Source organism: Chelonia mydas, chromosome 1, assembly GCF_015237465.2.
Source record: "Chelonia mydas isolate rCheMyd1 chromosome 1, rCheMyd1.pri.v2, whole genome shotgun sequence".
Lineage (NCBI taxonomy): Eukaryota > Metazoa > Chordata > Testudines > Cheloniidae > Chelonia > Chelonia mydas.
The window spans coordinates 227,521,436-227,543,842 of record NC_057849.1 but is presented as its reverse complement, the minus strand read 5'-3'; the positions used below and the strand labels follow the sequence as shown (position 1 = coordinate 227,543,842).

The 22,407-nt window shown below is 45.9% G+C and overlaps 1 protein-coding gene across 18 annotated transcripts in view; it reads right to left on the bottom strand.

Moving 5' to 3' along the window:
- Positions 1–9,630: 9,630 nt before the first annotated feature.
- Positions 9,631–22,407, bottom strand: part of PACSIN2 (protein kinase C and casein kinase substrate in neurons 2) — a 127,061-nt gene continuing 114,284 nt past the window's right edge. For 14 of the 18 annotated variants that reach the window (XM_043538191.1, XM_037915054.2, XM_037915061.2 and 11 more), the window contains 4 exons: positions 18,532–18,656; positions 17,675–17,791; positions 16,545–16,741; positions 9,631–11,479 (listed from right to left, as the gene is read on the bottom strand). In XM_043538191.1, the coding sequence (XP_043394126.1) occupies positions 11,367–11,479; positions 16,545–16,741; positions 17,675–17,791; positions 18,532–18,656 (552 nt within the window). In that variant the 3' untranslated portion in view covers positions 9,631–11,366. The remainder of the gene's footprint in view (positions 11,480–16,544; positions 16,742–17,674; positions 17,792–18,531; positions 18,657–22,407) is intronic. The other 4 variants (XM_043538227.1, XM_043538233.1, XM_037915085.2 and 1 more) reach the window with 1 other exon arrangement.

The window sequence follows — 22,407 nt, the reverse complement described above, 5'->3', positions numbered from 1 at the left end:
CTGAATCCCACTGGATGGGACTGAAGCCAAACCCTAAGGGCTTCAGACTAGGGTGGTGGGGCTCAGGCTCCGCCTCCTCCCTACCCCCAGGGTCATATAGTAATTTTTGTTGTCAGAAGGGGGTCACGATGCAATGAAGTTTGAGAATTGCTGCTCTAACTCATGGTAGATAGTGGGCTTGACTTTCTGCTGCTTGTTGCTAGACAACAGCACTAAATTTGTCCATTCATCTTAGAGAAAACTGTAGGCAGACAAAAGCAACAGCAAAAGCACGTCAAGCACATGAGTGCCAGGATAACTAGCAACTCATGGCTCCACCAAGGGGAAGACAACAAGCCTGTTTCCTCAGTAGAATCCAGATTATTTCTGGGCCCTTTGGAGCTTCTGATCTCACCAAGGACAAATCAAGCTCAGAGGAGCCTTGATTCCTAGCAAGAGCAAGCATACACAACACTAGCAGGTGAACCGCCAGATGTCAGCACATTAAGGACCTGTTCTACTATAGCAACTGAGTCATAGAAGCTTACTTAGGTTCCAGAACCAGAGGAGAGTCTACTCCCTAGTCCAAAGAGGAGAGAAGTCTTAAAAAAAAAAAGAAAAAAAAAAAAAGAAAGTACAACTTCTAGCAACTCCTGAATAAATGCATTAGCCATTTCATTGCCATTGCTGAGCTCAGAGGCAGAATCTGTGACTCTTAGATTGATTATTAGGTATGATTATTTTAGATACGTTCAGCAAGTCCTCTGTTTTGACATGAACGTACATTGACTGCTGTTAGGCCTGCCAAAGAAGAAAAATTTGAAAAAGGCGTCGCCCCTGGCCAAGAGCTCTATTTCAGAAGTGAGTCAGGAAGATTAAAGAAAAGGATCATATAGCCTGAAAATTAACTTCATCACCCTAAAAAAAATTAAACAGGAAACAGCAGCAGCCAGCAGAGAAGAGGGAACCCTACTACCAGGAGTCCAACCTGCAGCAGACTCAGAGCTGTTGATAGTAGAAGGTTCTTTCTCCTCTCAGCCCCTCTTCCCCTCTCCTCCACTTTGTCCCTAATATTTTATTGTATTATGTAGCTAATACAAATGCTTGTTTTTGAAGGAACCTAAAATTCATGTAACAAGAATTTCAGTGTAAAATTAGATGCACTGTTGACTCAGGGAGATTTCCCATTAGCATTAGAGAAGACCTAATAACTGTACAGTTTCTGTAGTCGTAAAACTAATTTTACTTTGCTATGCCAATGTCATGAAAAAAGAAATTAGTTAGGATGAAAAGATATCAATAGGGTACTAGTCCAGCTTCTGGCTTTAGCAACAGAAGTAGTTTTACTATGTTAACACTTCTAATATTGCATAAAAAACAGTTACTTACTTTCTCGTAACTGTTGTTCTTAGAGATGTGTTGTTCATGTCCATTCCACATTAGGTGCGTGCGCGCTGCATGCACGAGCGTCAAAAACTTTTTCCCTTTTTCTGGCCGGTGGGGCCCTCCGAGTGGCGTCACTGTGCTGTGCATATATATCCCCGCCAGCCCGACCCCCGCCAGTTCCTTCTTGCCAGCGACTCCAGACCCCTACAGAGGGGTAGGTGGGTGAGTGGTGGAATGGACGTAAACACCACATCTCAAAGAACAACTATTACGAGAAAGTAAGTAACCGTTTTTTCTTCTTCGAGTGCTTGTTCACGTCCATTCCACATTAGGTGAATCACAAGCTTACCTCTGGAGGAGGGTAGGAGTCATGGAACAACTGCTCGGAGGACCGCTCTGCCAACCACCGCGTCCTTTCTGGTCTGCTGGTTGACAGTGTAGTGGGTCGTGAAGGTGTGCGCTGAGGACCAGGTGGCTGCTCTGCGGATCTCCTGGATCAGGACCTGTGCCAGGATTGCCGTGGAAGTCGCTTGCGCCCTGGTCGAGTGGGCAGTGACTGCCAGGGCCGGAACACCTGCGAGCTAATAGCACACCTGGATGCAGCTTGTAATCAAGACGAAATCCACTGCACTGACACTGGGAGGCCTTTCATCCTCTCGGCTACAGCCACAAACAGCTGCACGGATTTGCGAAAGGGCTTGGTGCACTCCAAATAAAACACCAGTGCTCGACGCACATCCAGGGTGTGCAAGCTGCGGTGACTTGGGTCCGTATGGGGTTTTGGAAAGAACACTGGCAGACAAATGTCTTGGCCCAAATGGAATTGGGAGACCACCTTAGGGAGGAACTTGGGGTGCGGCTGGAGCTGCACCTTGTCCTTGTGAAATACTGTATACGGTGGCTCAGAGGTGAGGGCCCTCAGTTCGGACACCCTTCTGGTTGAGGTAATGGCAACCAGAAATGCCACCTTTCAGGAAAGGTGCAGGAGGGAACAGGAAGTGAGGGGCTTGAAAGGGGGTCCTATTAGGTTAGAGAGGACCAGCTTAAGGTTCCATGGAGGGACTGGTGGGTGGGAGTACGGGAACACCCTCTCCAACCCTTTAAGGAACTGTCCCACCATTGGGTGGGAAAACACTGAGCCTTCCGAGAACCCTGGATGGAATGCGGAGATGGCCGCTAGGTGCACTCTGAGTGAGGATGCGGCTAGCCCTTGCTGCTTGAGGTGCAGGAGGTACTCCAGGATGGCCTGCACTGGGGCCTGGCATGGCCACACCTGACAGGGTTCACACCAACACGAGAACCTTTTCCACTTGGCCATATAGGCCGCCCTAGTAGAGGGCTTTCTACTGCCAAGCAAAATCTGCTGCACTGGAAGGGAGCACTGGCTCTCCAGGGCGTTTAGCCACAAAGCCTCCACGCTGTCAGGTGCAGTGACTGTAGGTTGCGGTGGAGAAGCCGCCCACCGTCCTGTGTAATGAGGTCCCGGTATAGGGGCAGGACTACTGGGGCCTCCACCGACAGCTCTAGGAGCGATGTGTACCAGTGCTGGCGGGCCCAGGCTGGGGCAATGAGGATCACCGCCACCCTGTCCCTGGGCACCTTGAGTAGGACCTTGTGCACCAAGGAGAGCGAGGGGAAGGTGTACATCAAGCCCCCGCTCCACGGGATCACAAACACGTCCACGAGTGAGCCCGGGCTGCAGCCCTGGAATGAGCAGAACAGCGGGTTCTGGTGGCAAACAGGTCTACCCGAGGAAACCGCCACCTGCAGAAGAGCGAAAGCATGACGTCCGCCTTGAGTATCCACTCGTGCACGCGGCACGACCTGCTGAGGGAGTCCGCCAGCTTGTTTCGTACCGCCTCGAGGTGAATTGCATGGGCTATACAAAGATCCCAGAAGAGGAGAGCCTCGCAACAGAGTGGCGAGGAACGAGCCCGGCCCTGTTTGTTTATATAAAACATAGCAGTAGTGTCTGTCAGAACTGTTACGCTGTGACCACTCAGAGTGGCGTGAAAGGTCTGGCAGGCGAGACGAACTGCCCTGAGCTCCTTCACATTGATATGGAACGACTGCTCTCCTCCGGACCACAACCCCTGCCTCATAAGGTCCCCCAGGTGAGCCCCCCATCTGTGGTCTGATGCGTCTGTCACAGCGTCAGGTCTTGTTGCGGGGCGGCAAAGGGCATGCTTTCACAAACCACAGGCTGCGACTGCCACCACAGCAGGGAGTCCAGCACGTCCCTTGGGGCTGTCACTACCAAGTCCAGGGGGTCCCTTCCTGGGCGTTACAGCCGAGCGAGCCACGCATGCAGAGACCTGAGTCTCAGTCTGGCATGTGTGCGTGCATGCTGCCATGTGGCCCAGCAGCCATACGCAGCACCTGGCCATTGTCGTTGGAAACTGGCGCAGGGAGGCCATTGCTTGCTGGATAGCCCGGAATCGGGATACCAAAAGGCTTGCCCTGGCCTGCACCAGTCCAGGACCACCCCTATGAATTCCACTCTCTGCATGGGTACGAGCGTGGACTTGGGGACATTGACCAGGAGCCCCAGCTTGCGGAACAACCTCAGGGTCACCTCCACATGGCCCCGTACTTCCGCCTTGGATCAGCCTGCCAGGAGCCAGTCGTTGAGGTACGGGTACATCCGGATTCTCTGCCTCCGTAAGAAGGCTGCCACCACCGCCATGCACTTTGTGAACACCCTTGGGGCAGCGGATAGACTGAACGGGAGAACCGCAAACTGGTACTGTTCTCGGCCCATGGTGAAGCGTAAAAACCGCTGATGTGCTGGGTGGATGGCGATATGAAAGTACGCGTCCTTCATGTCGAGGGCAGCGTACCAGTCCCCCGGATCCAGGGAAGAGATAATGGTGCCCAGAGAGATCATGCAGAACCGGGCCTTGACTAGGAACTTGTTGAGCCTGCGCAGGTATAGGATGGGCTGAAGGCCCCCTTTGGCCTTGGGGATGAGGAAGTACTGGGAGTAGAACCCCTTCCCCTTTAGGCTGTGCGGCACCGCCTCTACCGCCCCCCGCCTCTAGCAGCGAGCAAACTTCCTTTTCTAGGAGATGCTCGTGAGAGGGGTCCCTGAAGAGGGACGGGGAAGGAGGGGGAGAGGGAGGGAGGAAGGCGAACTGCAGTGAGTACCCGTTCCGCACTGTGTGTAAGACCCAACGGTCTGACGTAATGGTGGACCATGCACAGGAGAAACGGGACAAGCGGTTCAGGAAACAAAGGGACGGATCCGGTGACTGGTCTGGTACGCTGTCCTTGAGCGCACCTTCAAAAGCCTGGCTTAGTGCCTGGCTGGGGTTTGTGCTAGCCTTGGTTCTGGCCCGGCACATTATTGTTACTATTGTTGTTGCGCCATCACCTGTCATCCCTGCCTCGCCTACGGTAAGGCTCATGCCTATGGCGAGGCTGGTACTGGCATTGAGGGGCAGGCTGCGGCTTAAAGGGCTTCCTCTGGGTCACCGGGGTGTGCATACCCAGCAACTTAAGCTTAGCTCGCGAGTCCTTGAGGCTATGTAGCCTCGTGTCTGTCTGGTCCGAGAAGAGCCCGGACCCTTCGAAGGGGAGGTCCTGGAGTGTATTCTGGACCTCGGGCGGCAGGCCTGACTCCTGGAGCCACGCCAAGTGCCTCATGACCACCCCGACTTGATTGTTCTAGCTGCCGAATCCAGGGAGGCCTGGAGAGCGGTCTTGGCTACTGCCTTGCCCTCGTCCCCCAGGGCCGTGAACTCCTGTTGGGAACCTTGCAGGAGTTTGTCCTTAAACTTCCCCACCACTGCCCAGGAGTTGAAATTGTGCCTGTTGAGGATAGCCTGCTGGTTCGCAATCCTCAACCGAAGGCCCCCTGACAAGTACACCTTTCTGCCAAAAAGGTCCAGGCATTTCGCCTCCTTGGCCTTAGGGGCCAGGGCCTGCTGTCCATGGTGCTCCCTTTCGTTTACCGCTGAGGCCACTAGGGAGCATGGACTCGGGTGGCAGAACTCATAGCCCTTAGATGGGGCAAAGTATTTATGCTCCACTCTTTTGGCTGTTGGAGCGCTGGAGGCCAGGGTCTGCCATATAGTCTTATAGTTGGACTGAATGGTCCTAAAGAGTGGGAGTGCTATTCTGGATGGACCTTTGGGGCTCAAAATGTCCACCATGGGGTCCTCCTGCTCAACCGTCTCCTCGGCCTGCAACCCCAAGTTTTGGACGACCCTGCACAGCAATTCCTGATGGGCTCTATGGTCTATCGGCGGAGGGCTGGACACCTCTGTACCCGCCCCCGCCTCATCGGGGGAAGATGAGGAGGTTAGCTGCTGCTCGACCCCCTCTGGTTGGTCCTCCTGCTCCCCTTCTCCCATGGGAGGGGCCTCTGGCTCAGGCCAAGGTGGGAGTCTATGGGACAGCACCAGGCTCAGTGCCGGTCTCTCCGGTTTATGTTGGGGGAATGCTGGAGGCCTCGATACTGTAGCCTCCAGCACCGTCTGGTGTCAGTGCGGGGTCTGGTACTGCTGCACAGAGTAACTTGCCCTGGATGGGGCCCCTTGGCGCTCCAGATAGGTCCAGGGGTCCAGAAGGGCCAATGGCCTGGCAGCCCCCATTGGGGTTGCCAGATCCCGAGGGTCCCTGCTGTCCGGGGCCTGGTGCGGGTAGCTATAGTGGGAATGAGAGTGGTACCATATCCCCGGGATTGGGACCGGTGCCCGCGTTCCATTGACCGGGACCATCTGCGGGAGTCCTCTGGCAAGGGCCATCTCAACTCCTCCCATTGCTGGTACTGGAGAGAGGCATGCCCTTTCTGGTGCTTCTTCGTGCCGACCCACTGCCGGTGCGGAAACCTCCTTCTGGGCGCTGGCAAGTGTGAGTCCGCGGAGTCGGAGCTCGACCGGGACCAACTCCGGGAGCAGTGCCAGGACAGTCCCCTCAAGCGGCACACCATTGCTGGCTTACCCCTCAACAGCACCCGGGGCATGAGTGCCGGAGGGTTCTTCCCATACAGGAGGGGGCTCACCGCCGACAGCTCAATGAGGTCCTTTGCAGCCTCAAAGGTGCCAAGCATAGAGGGCTGATCCGTTATGCCCTCGAGCCACCGTCCGCACTGAGCTCACTTAGATCTGGGCTTGGTGAGGCTTGTGCTGCCGGGACTGCCGGTGTCAGCACCAGTACCGCGGCCTTCCTACTCTTATCAGCGCTCGGGGCATTGGGAGGCGCCGGCCTCCTGTGCAGGGATCGACCATGACTTCCTTTCGGCTGCGCCGGGGGCTGCACCGGGGAGGACGAGCGGTGCTGGGGCCGAGCCTGGCGCTCTGGGGCCGACAGCTTATGGTGCTTAGCTGGTGCCAAGTCTCTCGATGGCTCCAGGGCACTATGCACCGAGGAAGCCTGAGCTGGCGTCAGGCGCTCTGAGCCCAGCGGCTGCAATGAGGCCTCCATCAACAGTTGCTTTAGACGAAAGTCTCTTTCTTTCCTTGTCCTTGGCTTAAACGCCTTGTAAATCCTACACCGTTCAGTTTGATGTCCGTCCCCCAGGCAACAGCCGCGAGTCGTGGGGGTCACTAACTGGCATAGGTTTGCAGCATGTGGCGCAAGCCTTGAAGCCGTGGGCCTGTGGCATGCCCCGCAGCCCGGGACGGGTGCTGGAGGCCTCCAAGCACCTAATGACTTAAGTGTCCACAATAGGTATGTTAACAAACTGGTGACAGCTACTCTAAAGGCTAAGGGACTGCTCTTCTATGCGCGAGAGAGAGAGAGAGGTTGTTCCAACGCCGCCACGGATGTTAAGAAGGAACTGGAGGGGGTCGGGCCGGAGTACTAAAAATGCAGTTTTTTGTTGTGAGATTGTAAGTAACTTCTTTTGCAGAAGGGGCTATATGCTGGTGTTCTTCCTTTGGTTATCAGTCCTTTGAAGTTTCACATAGGGGACCCATTGTCTGGCTGATTACCTACTCTCAGTCTCTTCAAAAGGTTCAAACTGGATTCTCTGAAGAGCAGCAGACAAAGAAAGGAGGTTGGAATAAATGATCTGAGTTTAAACTGACTCATAGCTTTTGTTCCAATCCAGCAAACTGACAGGACCTCCAGTCAAGGGAGGGCCATAATCCTTAGGGAAAGGCTGGAAGGATTTGAGCCTAAGGCCCCATAAAACTGAGTTCTCACCTGAGCAGAGAGTATGATGAACTTGAAACCAGAGGGAAACCTCTGGATGGGGTTTTGAAGGACTGCTTCTGCCAGAGCCCATGTTAAATAATTATAGTAAATACTTGTTAAAATTTAAGACTAATCTCCTAATGCACATCGAGTCTCATCTAGATTTAAATTTTAAATGTGGTTTTAAAAGTTAAAAAAACATAACAAACCAAACATTTTTCTAGTGTTCAGATTAGCCATAGTTGCAATATATAAATTTCAAAACATAGTTCAGGATTTTGAAAGGAGCTGGTGTTAAGAAAAAAAAAAAAATCTATAAAAGAACTGGGAGTTCTACCTTCATCTCCATTTTAGAGTTGGTGGTTTACTGTGGAAGTAAATCATACTGCATAGACCCTCATGAGAAGTGGTCAGATCAAATTTCTCAATATTGCTCTATCAATACATCTCAGTCTTGACTCTCAATATCTTGCTATGCTCTTAAACAGAGATACACAGTTGACAGTTGTTTGTACCAGGCTGACAAAGGTCTACTAAAAAACAAAAACGAGACCAAATTCATTTCCATTTGAGTTAATCGGAGACTGAATTTCCCACTCAGCAGCATTGCATGGCTGGAGCATAACAAAGGAGAAGAGTCCAAAGTATTTGAAAATAGGACTTGCTTGCTAAATCTTTATGGCCAATACGAACATAATTTTCTGACACGCAATTGTCACCCTGGAAAGGTTTAATAGAAAGGAAGTTGGTAATTTTTCTTCCAGCACATTCATTTTTCTGACATCTTTAAACAGGTACAGTGGAAACTCTTTAGTGAGAGGCAGAAAGATCTTGTGGAATGTATTGTCTGAATCTTGAGGTGTTCAACTAACTTTATTACACAAACGCACATCTTGACAGAAAACATTAGACATCACCTGTCCTGTAGACATTACGCCCCATATTCTTTACTGAAATATGCTTATGATATGGATATGACATAACTGGGATGTACTTTATGCAAGATGACTCATGTAAGGTATCATTGGAAAGATAATTTTCTGAATGTGTTTATCCAATTTATATGCATGTATCATTGTTGTATCTGAAGCTGAGAATATTGACCATATCTCTGTATTTCAAATGTGCTACGCTGGATGAGGCCAAACAATGTTAGTGGCTTATTGAAAAAATGTACACAAGGATTACCCCAGGAACTGTGTGCAATAGAAACCTCTCAGAGATAACTCTACACAATGGAAACTGTTTGACATAGGTCAGATAGCTCCATACAATGGGAAATGTTTGACCCAGGTCACAGCAAAAAAGCTTTCCAGCAAGTGGGGGGAAGATATAAAAGAGGGACAATGACAACACCACACCTGAAAACACATGAGGAACAAAGACTGAACTGTGAGAAGTGATGGTCCCAAGCTAAAAACTTCAGCCTGTGTATGAAAACCTGGGAAAGCCAAGGCAACTTATGCCTTAAGAATCTGCCAGCCTGTTTATCACTCAGGGTGAGAATTTGCTAATTTGTATCCTACCGATCTAGCGTGTCAAGCTTAGTTTGCATGTTTTGTTTATTTACTCAGGTAATCTGCTTTGTTCTGTTCGCTATCCCTTTAACCACTTGAAATCTACCTTTTGTAGTGAATAAACTTATTTTGTTTATTATTAAACCCAGTTTATGTAACTTCCAACTGGGGGGATCGGGGGCAAGAAGTTGTGCACATCTCTTTTCACATTGAGGAAGAAGGCGGATTTTTATGAGCTTGCAGTATGCAGATTTTTCTATACAGAGCAAGACAGTATTGTTTTGGGTTTATCTCCCAAAAGAGGTGTGCACGTGAGTGCTGGGGCTATAGACAGATGTAAATAGACTGAAGCAATAATTCACCCTCTCCCCTTCTTCTACAAATATGTTTCATTACAAGCTTTTGCCAATACAGTCTAAATTTGGTGCCATGCTTCCTTCTTTACCAAGGGGACAGGCTTCTGTTCATATCATGCACTAGTTTACGGATTTCGTAGACTCAACGTAATTTTGGTTATTCATCTCAAATTGCAGTGAAATGCATAGACTATTTGCTTCACAGCTAAATTTTCATTTTCCACTAGGAAGTAAGAGGTTCATTGTGTATATTTAAGAGATTAACAGATTTTATTAATTTTCTAAAATAGTTTCGAATACAGAGACCAAGACCCCAAATTCTTGACAGTTTTTAAGTCTTTATATTGTGAATGAGCAATTATGCTGGTATATTTTTAATGACGTACATACATACATCCACCTCCTAAGCCTGTACATTTCAACTCATTAGAAATGTTGACTAAATATATCTCTATGATCTCAAAAAGCAAACAGTATAGCTGAAGAACACCTAAAGTGTTTTAATTACATGAAAATAGTTTTCTTAATTTGATTACAGTGTAGCTTCCTAACATAGCATTTCGACTCACCTGATAAGTTTTAGATGATTTTTAAAGACAAAAACCTGCTAGAACATGTATAACCCATCTTTTAAATGTCACAAATATATACTATTTGACACCATTATGACTGAGCTGTAGCTGCAAACAAGATGTAGAAGACTTTACAGTGTTCTGCTACAATAATCCACATGGGGACTACTAAAGCTAATTTATATTTGGAGCCACAATTTACCAACCAATACAGATTTAGAGTATACTGTTGTATTTACTATATTTCTGAGAATCTGAATCACAGAATACTTGCTCTATGATACAGCACAACTAATAGGGAATAACAATGCAGACTTAAATATGCCTATAATTTAAGTTTTCAAGCAGAGTCTAAACCTAATCAACAGTCAGAAGGCTCGCAAAATTAACAGTAGACATGCTCTTTAAATTTTTTTGAATATCAAAGTATATATACATATACACAACATAAAGAGCCTCTTAATAAAAAGCAATTTAGTCTATTTTACAGTCTCCTTTGCTTGAAAGTTAGTCTTCATACATGTTTAACCTTCCAAATCACTGATAAAATCATTAATAATTTACAGAAGGGTACATTTCTCAGCAAGATGATGACTGAAATAGTTTTAAATATTCTCTGTTATTTTTGCTTTTTGAATGCGATTTACGATCTATTTGGGAAACTGACATTTAAACGTCAAAATGCATAAATAGCATTCACAATAGAAACCCAACCATAATATATGCAGATATAGCTGCTACAAAACAATCTTCTGTAACAGACATTTATTAAATACAATACTTGTTTGTACAACTTTAATCCATGATGACAGCATGGAAAGATTAACATTACAACATGGAAAGTTCTCATTCACTTGACTGGTGAATCAATCTGTCATAATTTAAGTATTAATTGAAAAATCCAAGCATAAAAAAAAAAGGTGCTTACCTACACAGGATTTAAATAAAAAAATACTGCATCTTTCAGACATTGCTAAGAACAAACAGAAAATCAATGACGACAGTCTTCAAAATTCAAGTTGAAAATTACTGAAGGTCACTTAAAATAACTGATTAAATGAAAATCAGGATAAACCCCACACGCTGTGGATTAGGGCACCAGAATAGAAAATGCAAAAACCATGGTAATACAGATTAGATAGGAAAGAAGCTAACGAGGAATTTCCTTCTTGTACTATATTTTTCAACCTGACCCTTTTGTTTTCCATTGTGTACAAATTGCAATTTTGTTTTCAAATTGCCAATTCTAGCTTTTGTCTCTAAATCACCACAAAGTCAATATCAATCCATCATTCCTTTGCATTAAAAGAAATATATACATTCTATACATCATTCAGTTCCCCTCATTGTGAGCAACGTGTTCTGTACTGGCTTATGAAGTTATTATAATACTTCCAGAATCACTTAATCCTTTGTCACTGGATTGCTTCTACGTAGTTTGCAGGATATAAGCCAACTTGTCCATTATCCAGACGTCCTTTGCACCAACCTTGCTCATCTTCATCCTCTGTTTTAGTTAGCTCATCCCCTGCAAAATAAATTTAATGTCCGACAACCATCACCACTTTGGTAGTAACAGAAAATAACGTAGTATAAACTCTATCCTTGATACCTACCCTTCTTCCTTACCCACCCCCACCATAAATGCTTCCTAACTCTACTCTTTACCATCACTTTGATTTTAGCAAAAAATATCCCATTTTATAAACATTCACACATGATATGAAGGCATCCAGTAAGCACTTTAAGATACTTGGATGATAGGAGTTTTATAGAAGTGAAGTATAATAATGCTGACATTTCAAAAAGTTAACACTCTGCTTAACCAAAATGAAAATAAAATTTTAAGAATTACATAAATTAGTATTAACTCCCTACCCTTCTAGGGAGTGTGGATAGAAAAGGTTAATTTTGGGAAGCATAATTACCTCTACCAAGTCAAAAAATGACTTTTTTTACACTAAGGAGATTTACAGCCATTTAATGTACACCATTTTTCCCTATACATAAAAAATAGCTACAAAGGCATGTAGCAAAAAGCTATATAGCAGGGATTTAGTAATGTGCGCCAAGACATGTTCTCTCTAAAATATACTGGTAGGTTACTGGTATGCCTACTGGATATATTGTGAAAAAAATAAATATCTCCCACCCTACATTAGTTTTTTTTTACCTCCCCCTTTAAACATAAACATAATGGACATTAGGATTTAATTTCCGGTGTTGTGGTCCCAGCTTTACAGTTGGAAGTTGAGACATCTCAAGAAACTTCTGTTTCAAATGCTCAGTATAACGGAAGTCTCACGCATTCTAAGACTGTTGCACAAAACCTATAATTCCTTATGGTAGCCATTCTATACCCCTCAGCTACACTCACAGGTCCCGCTGGGAGGTGACCATGTCCACCAGACCGAGCCAGCAGCGCAGCTGGGGCCAGTCCTGGGGTGGGAATTGCTCTGGTTCCTCAGGAGCAGTGTGATCAGCCAGGACGGAGGGGAAGTGTGTCCTGCCTGGGCCGCGCTCCTTCAGGACCCACTTGCCTGGAAAGGCCCAGCCAAGCCCCCTGCACTGCCCCCCCATTGGCCGAGACTGGCTCAGCCTCTGCACCAGTCACATGCGGCTTGGCCCTGGAGAGGCAGGTGGGGCCCCGCAGGCGGTGGACAGCAGAGACCACCCGGAGCCAGAGCCACACTGGAAAACAGGGCAGAGCCCTGGGACGTGACTCCCAAAAGCCTGTCTGTGCCCACCAGCCCTGCAGCCAGCAGCACTGCCCAGATCACATGGCAGAGCCTGGCCGCTGGGCAGTGAGCCCTCTACAGGCAAGCGGGACCTATTGCCTGGGAGCCTCTCATACAGCAAGGCCTGGGCACTTAACTGTCCTGGGAGAGTGGATGGATTAGATAGGTCCGTAATGGGCCCCTTCCAAGTGTAAACCTGGGACTGATGTAACCGATATACTAAACTATAACATGGATTGTGTCTAATATGTGCTTATTTAAGCATCTTTCCTATATGCATATTTAAATGTCTACAAACAGGTTGTATGTCTCCTTTAATGTAGGTAAGTATTATCCACATTTTAAGGATTATTTTCTACTGAGAACAGCAGGGCTAAATAGTTTAACCAAAGTCACACAGCTAGGAATAGAACCCAGAATACCTGACTCCAAGGTAACCTCTACATCCCAGTACATAAAACATAGCTTCATTTTGCTGTAGACAGGGGTTACTGTGCTAATCCCTTGGAATACAGCACCTATCACTTGTCTGACATATTACCTGCTGTGTCCCAAAGGGATTAGCACATCTCCATGTCAGCTAGGTAAGCAGGAGAAGAGCAGAAGTTGCCACAATCCACTGTGGATGAGTAGCAATTTTTGGCTCCTGTTGATTCCAGGAAGGAATAAATAGGAGCTTGGTCTGTCTTGTTACTGCTGTTCCCCTTGATCAGGACAGGATTTAAAGCAGACCAGAACACTACTCACTTTTGGTAGCCCCAATTTGTTTAAAAATATTGAGAGCTGATTATTGTGATCACAGAGCGTATTTTACCACAGATAAATGGAAAAATGGGACAAAATGAAACATTGGTTTACCAAAGGTAAATTGTGCCAGACTCACTGGATATCTACTTTTCAAAACATATCTAGTTTTTTAGACAAGGGAAATGCAGTAGATGTAATCTGGACTTCAGTAAAACTTTTGATACGGAACAACATGGTAAATTATTAATTAAACTGGAGAAGAATGGGATTAATACAAACACTGTAAAGTGGGTGAAACAATGGCTAAAGAAGAGATGACAATGGGTTGCACTGAAAGCAGAACTGTCAGGCTGGAGGGAAGTTACTAGTGGAGTGCTTCCAGGAGTGACCTTGGGACTGACGTCATTTAGTATTTTCATTAAGGACTTCAGCACAAAAAGTAGGTGTGGGTAAGAAATCTGCTGATGACACAAACTTAGGAGGCACTGTCTATATAGATGTGCAAGGTCATGCACTTAGGACTAACAACAAGAATTCCTGCTGTAAGATGGGGGCTCATTTGGAAATCCCAGAAGAGACAATCTGAGTGAATTAGCTGATCGCAGGATGACTATGAGCCACCAATGTCATGTGGTTGTGAAAAAGACATCTACGATCTTAGGCTGTCTCAGGTGAGATATTTCCAGTAGAGAATGGCCAAGTATTAATGCCATTGTACAAGACACCAGTAGGATCTCATCTGGTCACCTATGTTCAGGAAAGATGAATTCAAATTGGAACAGGTGCAGAGAAGACCTACAAGGATGGATCAGGGGAATGGAGAACCTATGTTATGAGATTAGACTAAAAGAGATTGTTTTATTTAGCCTAGCAAAAAAAAAGATTAAAAAGGAATATGACTGCTCTCTATAAATAAATCAAGGAGATAAATGCCAGAAAGGGAGACTGAGTATTTCAGGTAAAGGGTAATGTCAGTACAAGAACAAAGGGGTATAAACAGGCCACTAATAGATTTAGGTTGAAAATTAGACGAAAGTCCCTAACCACCAGAGGAGTGGGGTTCTGGAACAGCCTCCCAACAGGAGTAGCGTGGGCCAACAACCTAACTAGTTTTAAGATGGAGCTTGATAAGTTTATCAGTGGGGTTATATGATGTAGTTGCCTGTGATAGCAGGTGACTGGACTCCATAACCCAGGTGGTCTTTTCCAGTCCAGTGTTTCTATTTTGAATATGCCTTAACACAGCCTTAATTGAATCTGGGGACAAACAGTTTGAAACAGCAGCTCTGAAAACTTCCCGTCTCCCTGGGGGGTGGAGGGGGGTTTAACTAAGCGCCACTGGTTAGTGTCAATATTAACTATTTTATGGCTGCACATTTGAGCAGGAACAACCCAGCTGTATACTCATTGTATTCACTGTAGTTGAATATAGTAAGGTTTGATTAACTTGAAATTAGAAAAAACAGAAGCTTCTCAAATTTTTAACTTCATCTTGTTATTCCCATTTGTAACCTAATGCCCTAAGTGAGCCATCAGAGAATGAATAAAGGGCCAGAAGCAGGCACTGAGAGAAAAAGCAGACACTGAGGGAAGGGGAACAAAGATGGCCAAATCTCATTTTTGCAAGCTGTGATTCTGCATCTTTTTTAGAAGCTGCGCACAAGACAACAGCTATCATCTCAGAGATTCTGACTGAGCTGATTGTGAAAATGCAGATCTGGATGCAGCACCAGCTGTTGGTTTTTACAGCCTGAACTAGTGGCCCTGATACAGTTTCAGCCTGCTACCATCGAAGGCTACTGCTCTTAGGTTCTTCCTGCAGCGTTTCAAGCTCTCCACTCCTGTGCTGAACAAATGAGAAATCACCTTGCCAGGCTAGCACAGCTGCAGGAAATACCAGAAAAGAACCCCAGCCAGAGTCAGCAACACCTCCAGCTTGCACCTACCTGCTTAAAGTGCTGCACTGTTAACCAAAGCAAGTGAGCAATTTGTGTGTATTTATGTTGGGGTGAAAGTGGACTAGAACATGTCTCCCACACTGCAGTTCCCTGCAAGTTCAGCTACATTCTCCAACCTTCCTTTTGTTGCTGGGATGGGCTCATGGCTCAGGAGAGGACAGTAGTAACCCAGCAAGCAAGGGAGAGATCTGGAGAGAGTATACCCAAGGGATGACCTCAGAGAATAGAGCAGGGGTTCTCAAACTTCACTGCACTGTGACCCCCTTCTGACAACAAAAATTACTACACAACCCCAGGGAGGGGTGAAGCCGAAGCCTGAGGGCTTCAGCCCTGCGTGGCTGAACCCAAAGTCCAAGCCCCACTGCCCAGGGAAGAAGCTGTTGGGCTTGGGCTCCAGCCCCGGGCTCCAGCAAGTCTAGTACCGGCCCTGGTGACCGCATTAAAAGGGGGTCATGATGCACTTTGGGGTTATAACCCATAGTTTGAGAACTGCTGGGATAGAGGGTGACAGAGGAGGATGAGGGAAAACAGTCTTTTCCAACTAGGGGGAAGAGGAAGAAATCTTTCCTAATCTGTGGGCATATTTAATATTAAATTTTTAACCTAAAAATATGCACAGTGGGGAAGCAGGAGGCAAAAATGGTACTTCCAGTTAAAGCTGTTAAAAAAGATAGAGTAAGCTTCCCCTCCCCCCCAAAAAACTTCATGATTCACACTCATCTTGTGATACTTTTTTTTCCACACCAAGTCTTGTGATTTTTGATCTTCCAGGTTGGCAATTCTGGGGAGACAAAGTGGTGGCAGCAGCAGCCGCCGCCGCCACCCCAATGAAGAAGAGATAATTCGTTTCACAATATCCCCCTTCACTTCCAGAAAGCTTCCTTCCCAGCAGCTAGTGCTCCCTGCACCTGCAAGGTATGAAGAGGCACTGCCAACACTTCCAGGATGAAGAGATGTTTGTAGACAGGAGGATGGATCGTTTTCAGATAAACCCTCTACTGTAATGTGAGACTCGTTTAGAGCTGAAGTGTTTGTTGGTAAAAATCCCAGTTCTCATGGTACCCAGAAGAGGTGAGAAAGCCATATTCTTCTGGTACTTGCTCATGTTTTCCCCTCTGACAAACATTTTAATTGAATGAAGTAAACTTACCAGCCTTAAAGCTGAGTTCATCATGCTCTTGGCCTTCATAGTCATACAGTGCTCGTACTCTCACCTCCATGGCAGGGGAGGCATCTTCATCAAATGGGTTTGTGTCTCCATTTGCATCAGTGGAAGAAAACGGATTGCTAGACTCTTCATCAGACCATTCTGTAGGGTAGCTTTGGTTTTTCTCAGAGCTGCTAACACTAAAAGCAATTTAAAATTGTAGTTTACTCTAAAACATTAACTGAGATTACATACATCAACACCATAATACTAGTCTTATCTAGTTACGTATAAACTTAATGGTTTATACATTAGAGCCAATGTTTCAAAATTTTATATTTCTAGGGTAGTGTTTCTTAACATGTTTAGGTTGGTGACACTTTAAATAAAGTCAAAACATTTTGCAACTTCCTTATATTTACTATAAAAGAGTAAAAAGTGATAAGTCCATAATATTTGTTTGTTGAGTGACAGGAAAAACTTAACTTTGAAAGATAAGGGTGTGCAGAGGTTGTGGGGAAGCAAGATTTTCTTTGCTTTAGATGGTAATAAAATTTTCAGTGCCTCTCAAGTACCTAATTGCTTTTTGTGACCTCCCACGGGTCACAACGCACCAGTTGAGAAACACTGTTCTAGAGCAATACTTTTAGAGCAAGTAGTTTGTTTATAGTTAAAGAAAAGGCAACTGCGGAGTGTGCACATGACATTCATACAATAATATGACACCAGGACTGGTACAATGAAACAGGTAATTGAGAAAGTATTAAGTGGAGAGAAAGTCTTAAAAGTAGACTTGTCCAGTGAGTGCACACACAGCAGCAAAGCTCCAGCAGTAGTTTCACGTAGACTGTCAGAGTTCACATATTGTAGAACAGTTAAATAGAACAACAAGCAACTGGTAAATTGTGTTACCACTGCCAATAACCTCAGTATAGTTTCAAACCAGAGGAGATTAAGGCAACATGCACAATCTCTGTTAGAAAAAGAAAAGTTAGGTTTACAATGTTGCTTATATGACTTCTCATAAGAACTGCCATGCACAATATGGTGCCTTTGTAGAAACCCAAAATTGGAAACCTTGGATAGAGAAAGAGCAAGTGTGAAAACAATTTAAAAAACGTTCTTTCACCAACTTTTTGATTTTATTGTCCTCCTTTTCACTGACAGTACTCCCCGTATCATCTTCGTCTTCAAAGGGATTGTAACTTGATTGTAATGACTGCACTGTATTACTCGGGACACTAAGATGGCTATTTGGGAGAGAAAAAGCATTAAGGTGACCCTATCTGCTCATGGATTCAAATGTATATGTAATTAGTGTCACACTAAAAATGACCTAACTAGCAGTTATCCTTCTCCAGTCAAGTTACCCTGCTCCAGTCAAGCACATTGCTTGGGTCCCTTAGGACAGTACAGGGGCCCCCAAAAGCACTACATATAAATATTATACACTTAAGTATAATACTTTTTTCTCTCTAAGCTGTGAAGGATTTGCAAAGGACTTAAAAATCTCCAGACTTATCAGAAAGCTCAGTAGATCCCTCAGTGTAACTCGACTATTATAGTAATGAGCTGTCAAAGCAGACAACATTTCTATTTAATATAGTCATTTGCAACTGACTGAACACATTTTTTTACTTAAATTCACAAAAAGCCACCTAAGAGAAAGTTCAGTTTCAGCTGAAGTTTGATTTCTTCCAATTCTAGGCTGACAGACAGATAAAGATATGCTGAGCAACACAAAAATAAGATAAAACCAAAGTATTCAATGAGCTTGCACAACCCTTTCAGAAAGCTGAAGTTTAAGGGCTTTTCTGTTTGTTACCTAACCGCAGAAATATTGCAAACCACTAAGTCCTGTTCTGAGATAACAGAACCATATTCCCTTTACCTAGGTGAGTAGTGAAATTTCTGACCCGTATCCACCTAATGTACTTCAAGATACCATTCTTTCAGCCTTGGTCTCTCACGGACATAAAAAAAGTTCTACCTGCTATGCTTGGTATGCTGCAAAGCCTGATCTCCTGTCTGGTTGACACCAGTTAGAGTCACTCCATCTGAAGCCTTCTTCTTCTCTCTTTTACTGAGAGTACGATTGAAATCTGCAGACCACTCCTGCAAAATGAATGCAAAAGAAGCTAGTAAGAGTTTAAGCTAATCAGCAGCACAATATTTAATGTTGAAATTCAGTTATAGTAAGACAGTTCATCAGTTGTGTATGCAATGAGAACAAAAGACTTTAAATATTTCAACTTCATCTTTAGATCTGTTCTCTTCTCTCCCTTGCCATCCACTCAGAGGATGCATCCTTGCTGGAATCCTGAGGACACCCATGCTTCTCCGAGCCTCTTAAACCATGCCCAGCACTATGAAAGCCACTCAATATTTAACAACTTTAACCTGAGGCTGTCACTTGAACTAAGGCCAGGCAAGAGGTGGTTGGTGCAATTGATAATCATAGGTATTGTGACAAAGCTCTGTCCTTGCCTCTGTGGGTCCCGCGTTTCCTGGCAGATTTCGCTAGCCTCAGAGGCTCACTGTGACCCTCCACGTAACCCTTCTCTCTCTAGAGACAAGGGTCACAGTCTGCTGAGCCATTTTCATCATAAGCCAGTGAGGGAGGTGAGGAGAAGTTATCCTTCCTTGCACAGTCTCTGTTGTCTCCCAGTCTCAGTAATTAATCAGGGGTAAAGGCGGGGGGGAGAGCCCGGGCCCACCCTCTACTCCCGGCTCCAGCCCAGGGACCCTAATAGTATCAGCTATGGTAGCTGGCCTTTTAGAACCATGACACGTACAATTCCCTGGGCTACTTCCCCCACAGCAGCCCTCACTTCGGCAAGCTCCACTTCACCCTTCGCTCAGGGCCTCCTTCCTTGTGCCTGATATGGTGTGTACTACTCAGCCTCTCCAACAGCACAACTTCCTTCCACAGCTCCTGACATGCACCCCCACCTGACTCACTGGGAGGCTTTTAACTAGTTTCAGCCAGCCCCTGATTGGCTTCAGGTGTCCCAATCAACCTAGCATTCTCCCTGCCTTCTGGAAAGTTCTTAATTGGCCCCAGGTGTCTTAATTGACCTGGAGCAGCTGCCATTTCACTTAACCTGGTACCAGGGATTTGTTTAGCCTGGAGCTAATATATCTATCTCCCACTACTTTTCTATAGCCATCTGGCCTTGCCCCGTCACAGTATATATAAGTAAGTTATAGTTTCTGTTCACTGAGTTGTTTTTGGCATATTTTGTTCTGCATACAAATATTGATCCTATGTAAAACTGTTAGTATCGGGGCTCTTCAATCACTTAACAAATCTCAGATTACCTCACTTCCTATTCAGTCACTGGAAAAAAATGATTTAAAATATTTTTAGCTGTCTTAATATGATATTACAGCTGAAAACAAGGAGGAGCCAGCAGACTCTCCTCAGAGAACTAGTGGTTCACAGACCAGTAGAAAACTGCTAACATAAGAACGCCCATATTGGGTCAGACCAAAGGTCCATCTAGCCCCGTATCCTGTCTTCTGACAGCGGCCAATACCAGGTGCCCCACAGGGAATGAACAGAGCAGGTAATCATCAAGTGATCTGTCCCATCACCCATTCCCAGCTTCTGGCGAACAGAGGCTAGGGACACCATCCCTGCCCATCCTGGCTAATAGCCATTGATGGACCTAACCTCCACGAACTTACCTAGTTCTTTTTTTAACCCTGTTCTATACTCCTGAGGGAATTCTGTGCCAAAAAATTAAATATTCTGTGACAAAAAATTTGAATATTCTGCATACAATATTTTAAAATTCTGCATATTTTATTTGTCAAAACAACAATATAATCACACCATTTTCAATTATTTGCTGACAAGTATTTTGAAATAAATTACTAAAATAATTGAAAATGGTGTGATTATATTGTTATTGTGTTTGTGTTATTTTGACAATTAAAATATGCAGAACTTCTCAGAATTTTAAATTTTTTGGTGAAGAATTAGAGTACTAGATGCAATCTGGGTGCGGGCAGCTCGATGGGGATACGGGTGCAAGGGGGAACCTAGATGCACAGGGGCTCGGTGCAGGGTTCTGGGTGCAGGGGGAATGGGACTGTGTAGGGAAGTCCAGATGAAGGTGGTTAAGAATCAGTGGTGGTGGGGGGGGTGTCAGAGTACAGCTGGTTGGGGCTCAGTGGGGTGGGTGTCCAGGTGTGGGGGAATCCTGATGCAGGGGGTGAAACTCGGCAGGGTGCAGTGTGGGGGGGTTTGGGTGTGGGGGGACTCCTGATACGGAGGGGGCTCGGGGGATGGGGGGTGTCCAGGTGCGTGGAGGGGAGGGGTCACCGTACAGGAAGCTGCTCCCTTGTCCGCCCAACCTCCGTGCATCCGCACCCAACCCCCCACTGAACCTTCCTCCCTCACCCCCAAGCCCCGTGGTGTGGAGCTTCCTGCAGCCAAGGGAAGTTCCTGGGGCTTGATCTGACCCAGCCCCAGTTGCTCCGTGCAGGGAAGGAGGAATGGGTACTCAGTCTCCGTCCTCCCCCCAACCCCCTGCAGCTGGGACTAACGTCCCTGGGTGGCCAGGGCATCCCGAGACCCCCCACCCGCTGCCTGAACGGCCAGGTCTGAGCTGCTGGGGAAGGGTGAGCGAGTACTGATGCAGCTACTCTTTGCTTCCCCACAGAAACCATTCTCTGCAAGGAAGCAAATGGAATCTGCAGGGGGCATTTTTCTGCTGTGCCACAGTTGCGCAGAATTTCCCAGAAGTATGTTATAGTCTGGTATGCATATTCTTCTTTTCCAATACCCTCTAGTTTTGACATATGTTTAGCCTACAGTTTTACAGTAGACCTAATCTTTGTTTAATTTTTTTCCTCACCTTGTCTGTTTCTAGTTTTAAGAAAGTTAAAGCCCAGAGGTGGCAGAAGGCAAGGGAGTAGTGCCCCCACAAGGGAAATATTGTGGAGGTTTCTGCCCCTGCATAAACTCGTCAGGAGGGGTTGATGAGAGCAGGACACAGGGGGTGGGGCAACAGCTATGAGGCCCAAGATCAGGACCTAGAGAGGCCTGAGCAGCTGTGGTGGGGACTTGGATCAGGCCAGGAAGCAGGACCCAGAAGGGGTTGAACAGCAGTTGTGAGGCCCAGGATTGGGTTGGGGAGCAGAGAATGAAACCCAGAAGGGCTGGAATGGGCCAGAAAGCAGGTAGGAACTGCCCCAGGATCCTCCTTCCCAGCATCGAACCATCCCCCCAATCCTCAGGACCTCCCCCTTCCTCTCTCCCCATTCACAGGGAGCTTCCTCTCCCAACATTCCTCGCCCCTCCCCCGATGAAGGGAGGGAAATTCACTGTGACTATCAAAACACTGTAGTGCATCAACAGACGATGGAAAACCTTTACCTTTGATACATAAACAAAATAAGGATTAGGAAGGTGGCAGCAGAATACCTTTTTAAATTCTCTCTCTAAAAAGTGAGAGCACCAAAATTCTCTTATGGTCAAGCTTATGGGTCTGCAAGGAAACAGTCATTGAAGGATCCATTGCTTATGTGAATCAATACAGCTGTTCTGCACAAATAGCATAAAGATTAAAGCTTTGCCCTGGATATCAGCAAGGAAATTAAGAGTAAAGTGAACCACTGGCAATGTCAGAAGCAATATGCTGGTTTAACTTTTGTGCCAACTGAAGCCTTACATTCTATCTCCCTGCCTCTAAAAATGCCAAACTTTCCCATGATGACTGTATCCACCTGCCAGTAATCTAAAATTAAGGGAGAAACCACAAAAACAGACACTACAGGTAGTACACAGAGTGCTCTTCCACTGCTACAGAACAGCCAGGCATTGATAATGTATATAGCTTTCAAGATTTCAGTTTAA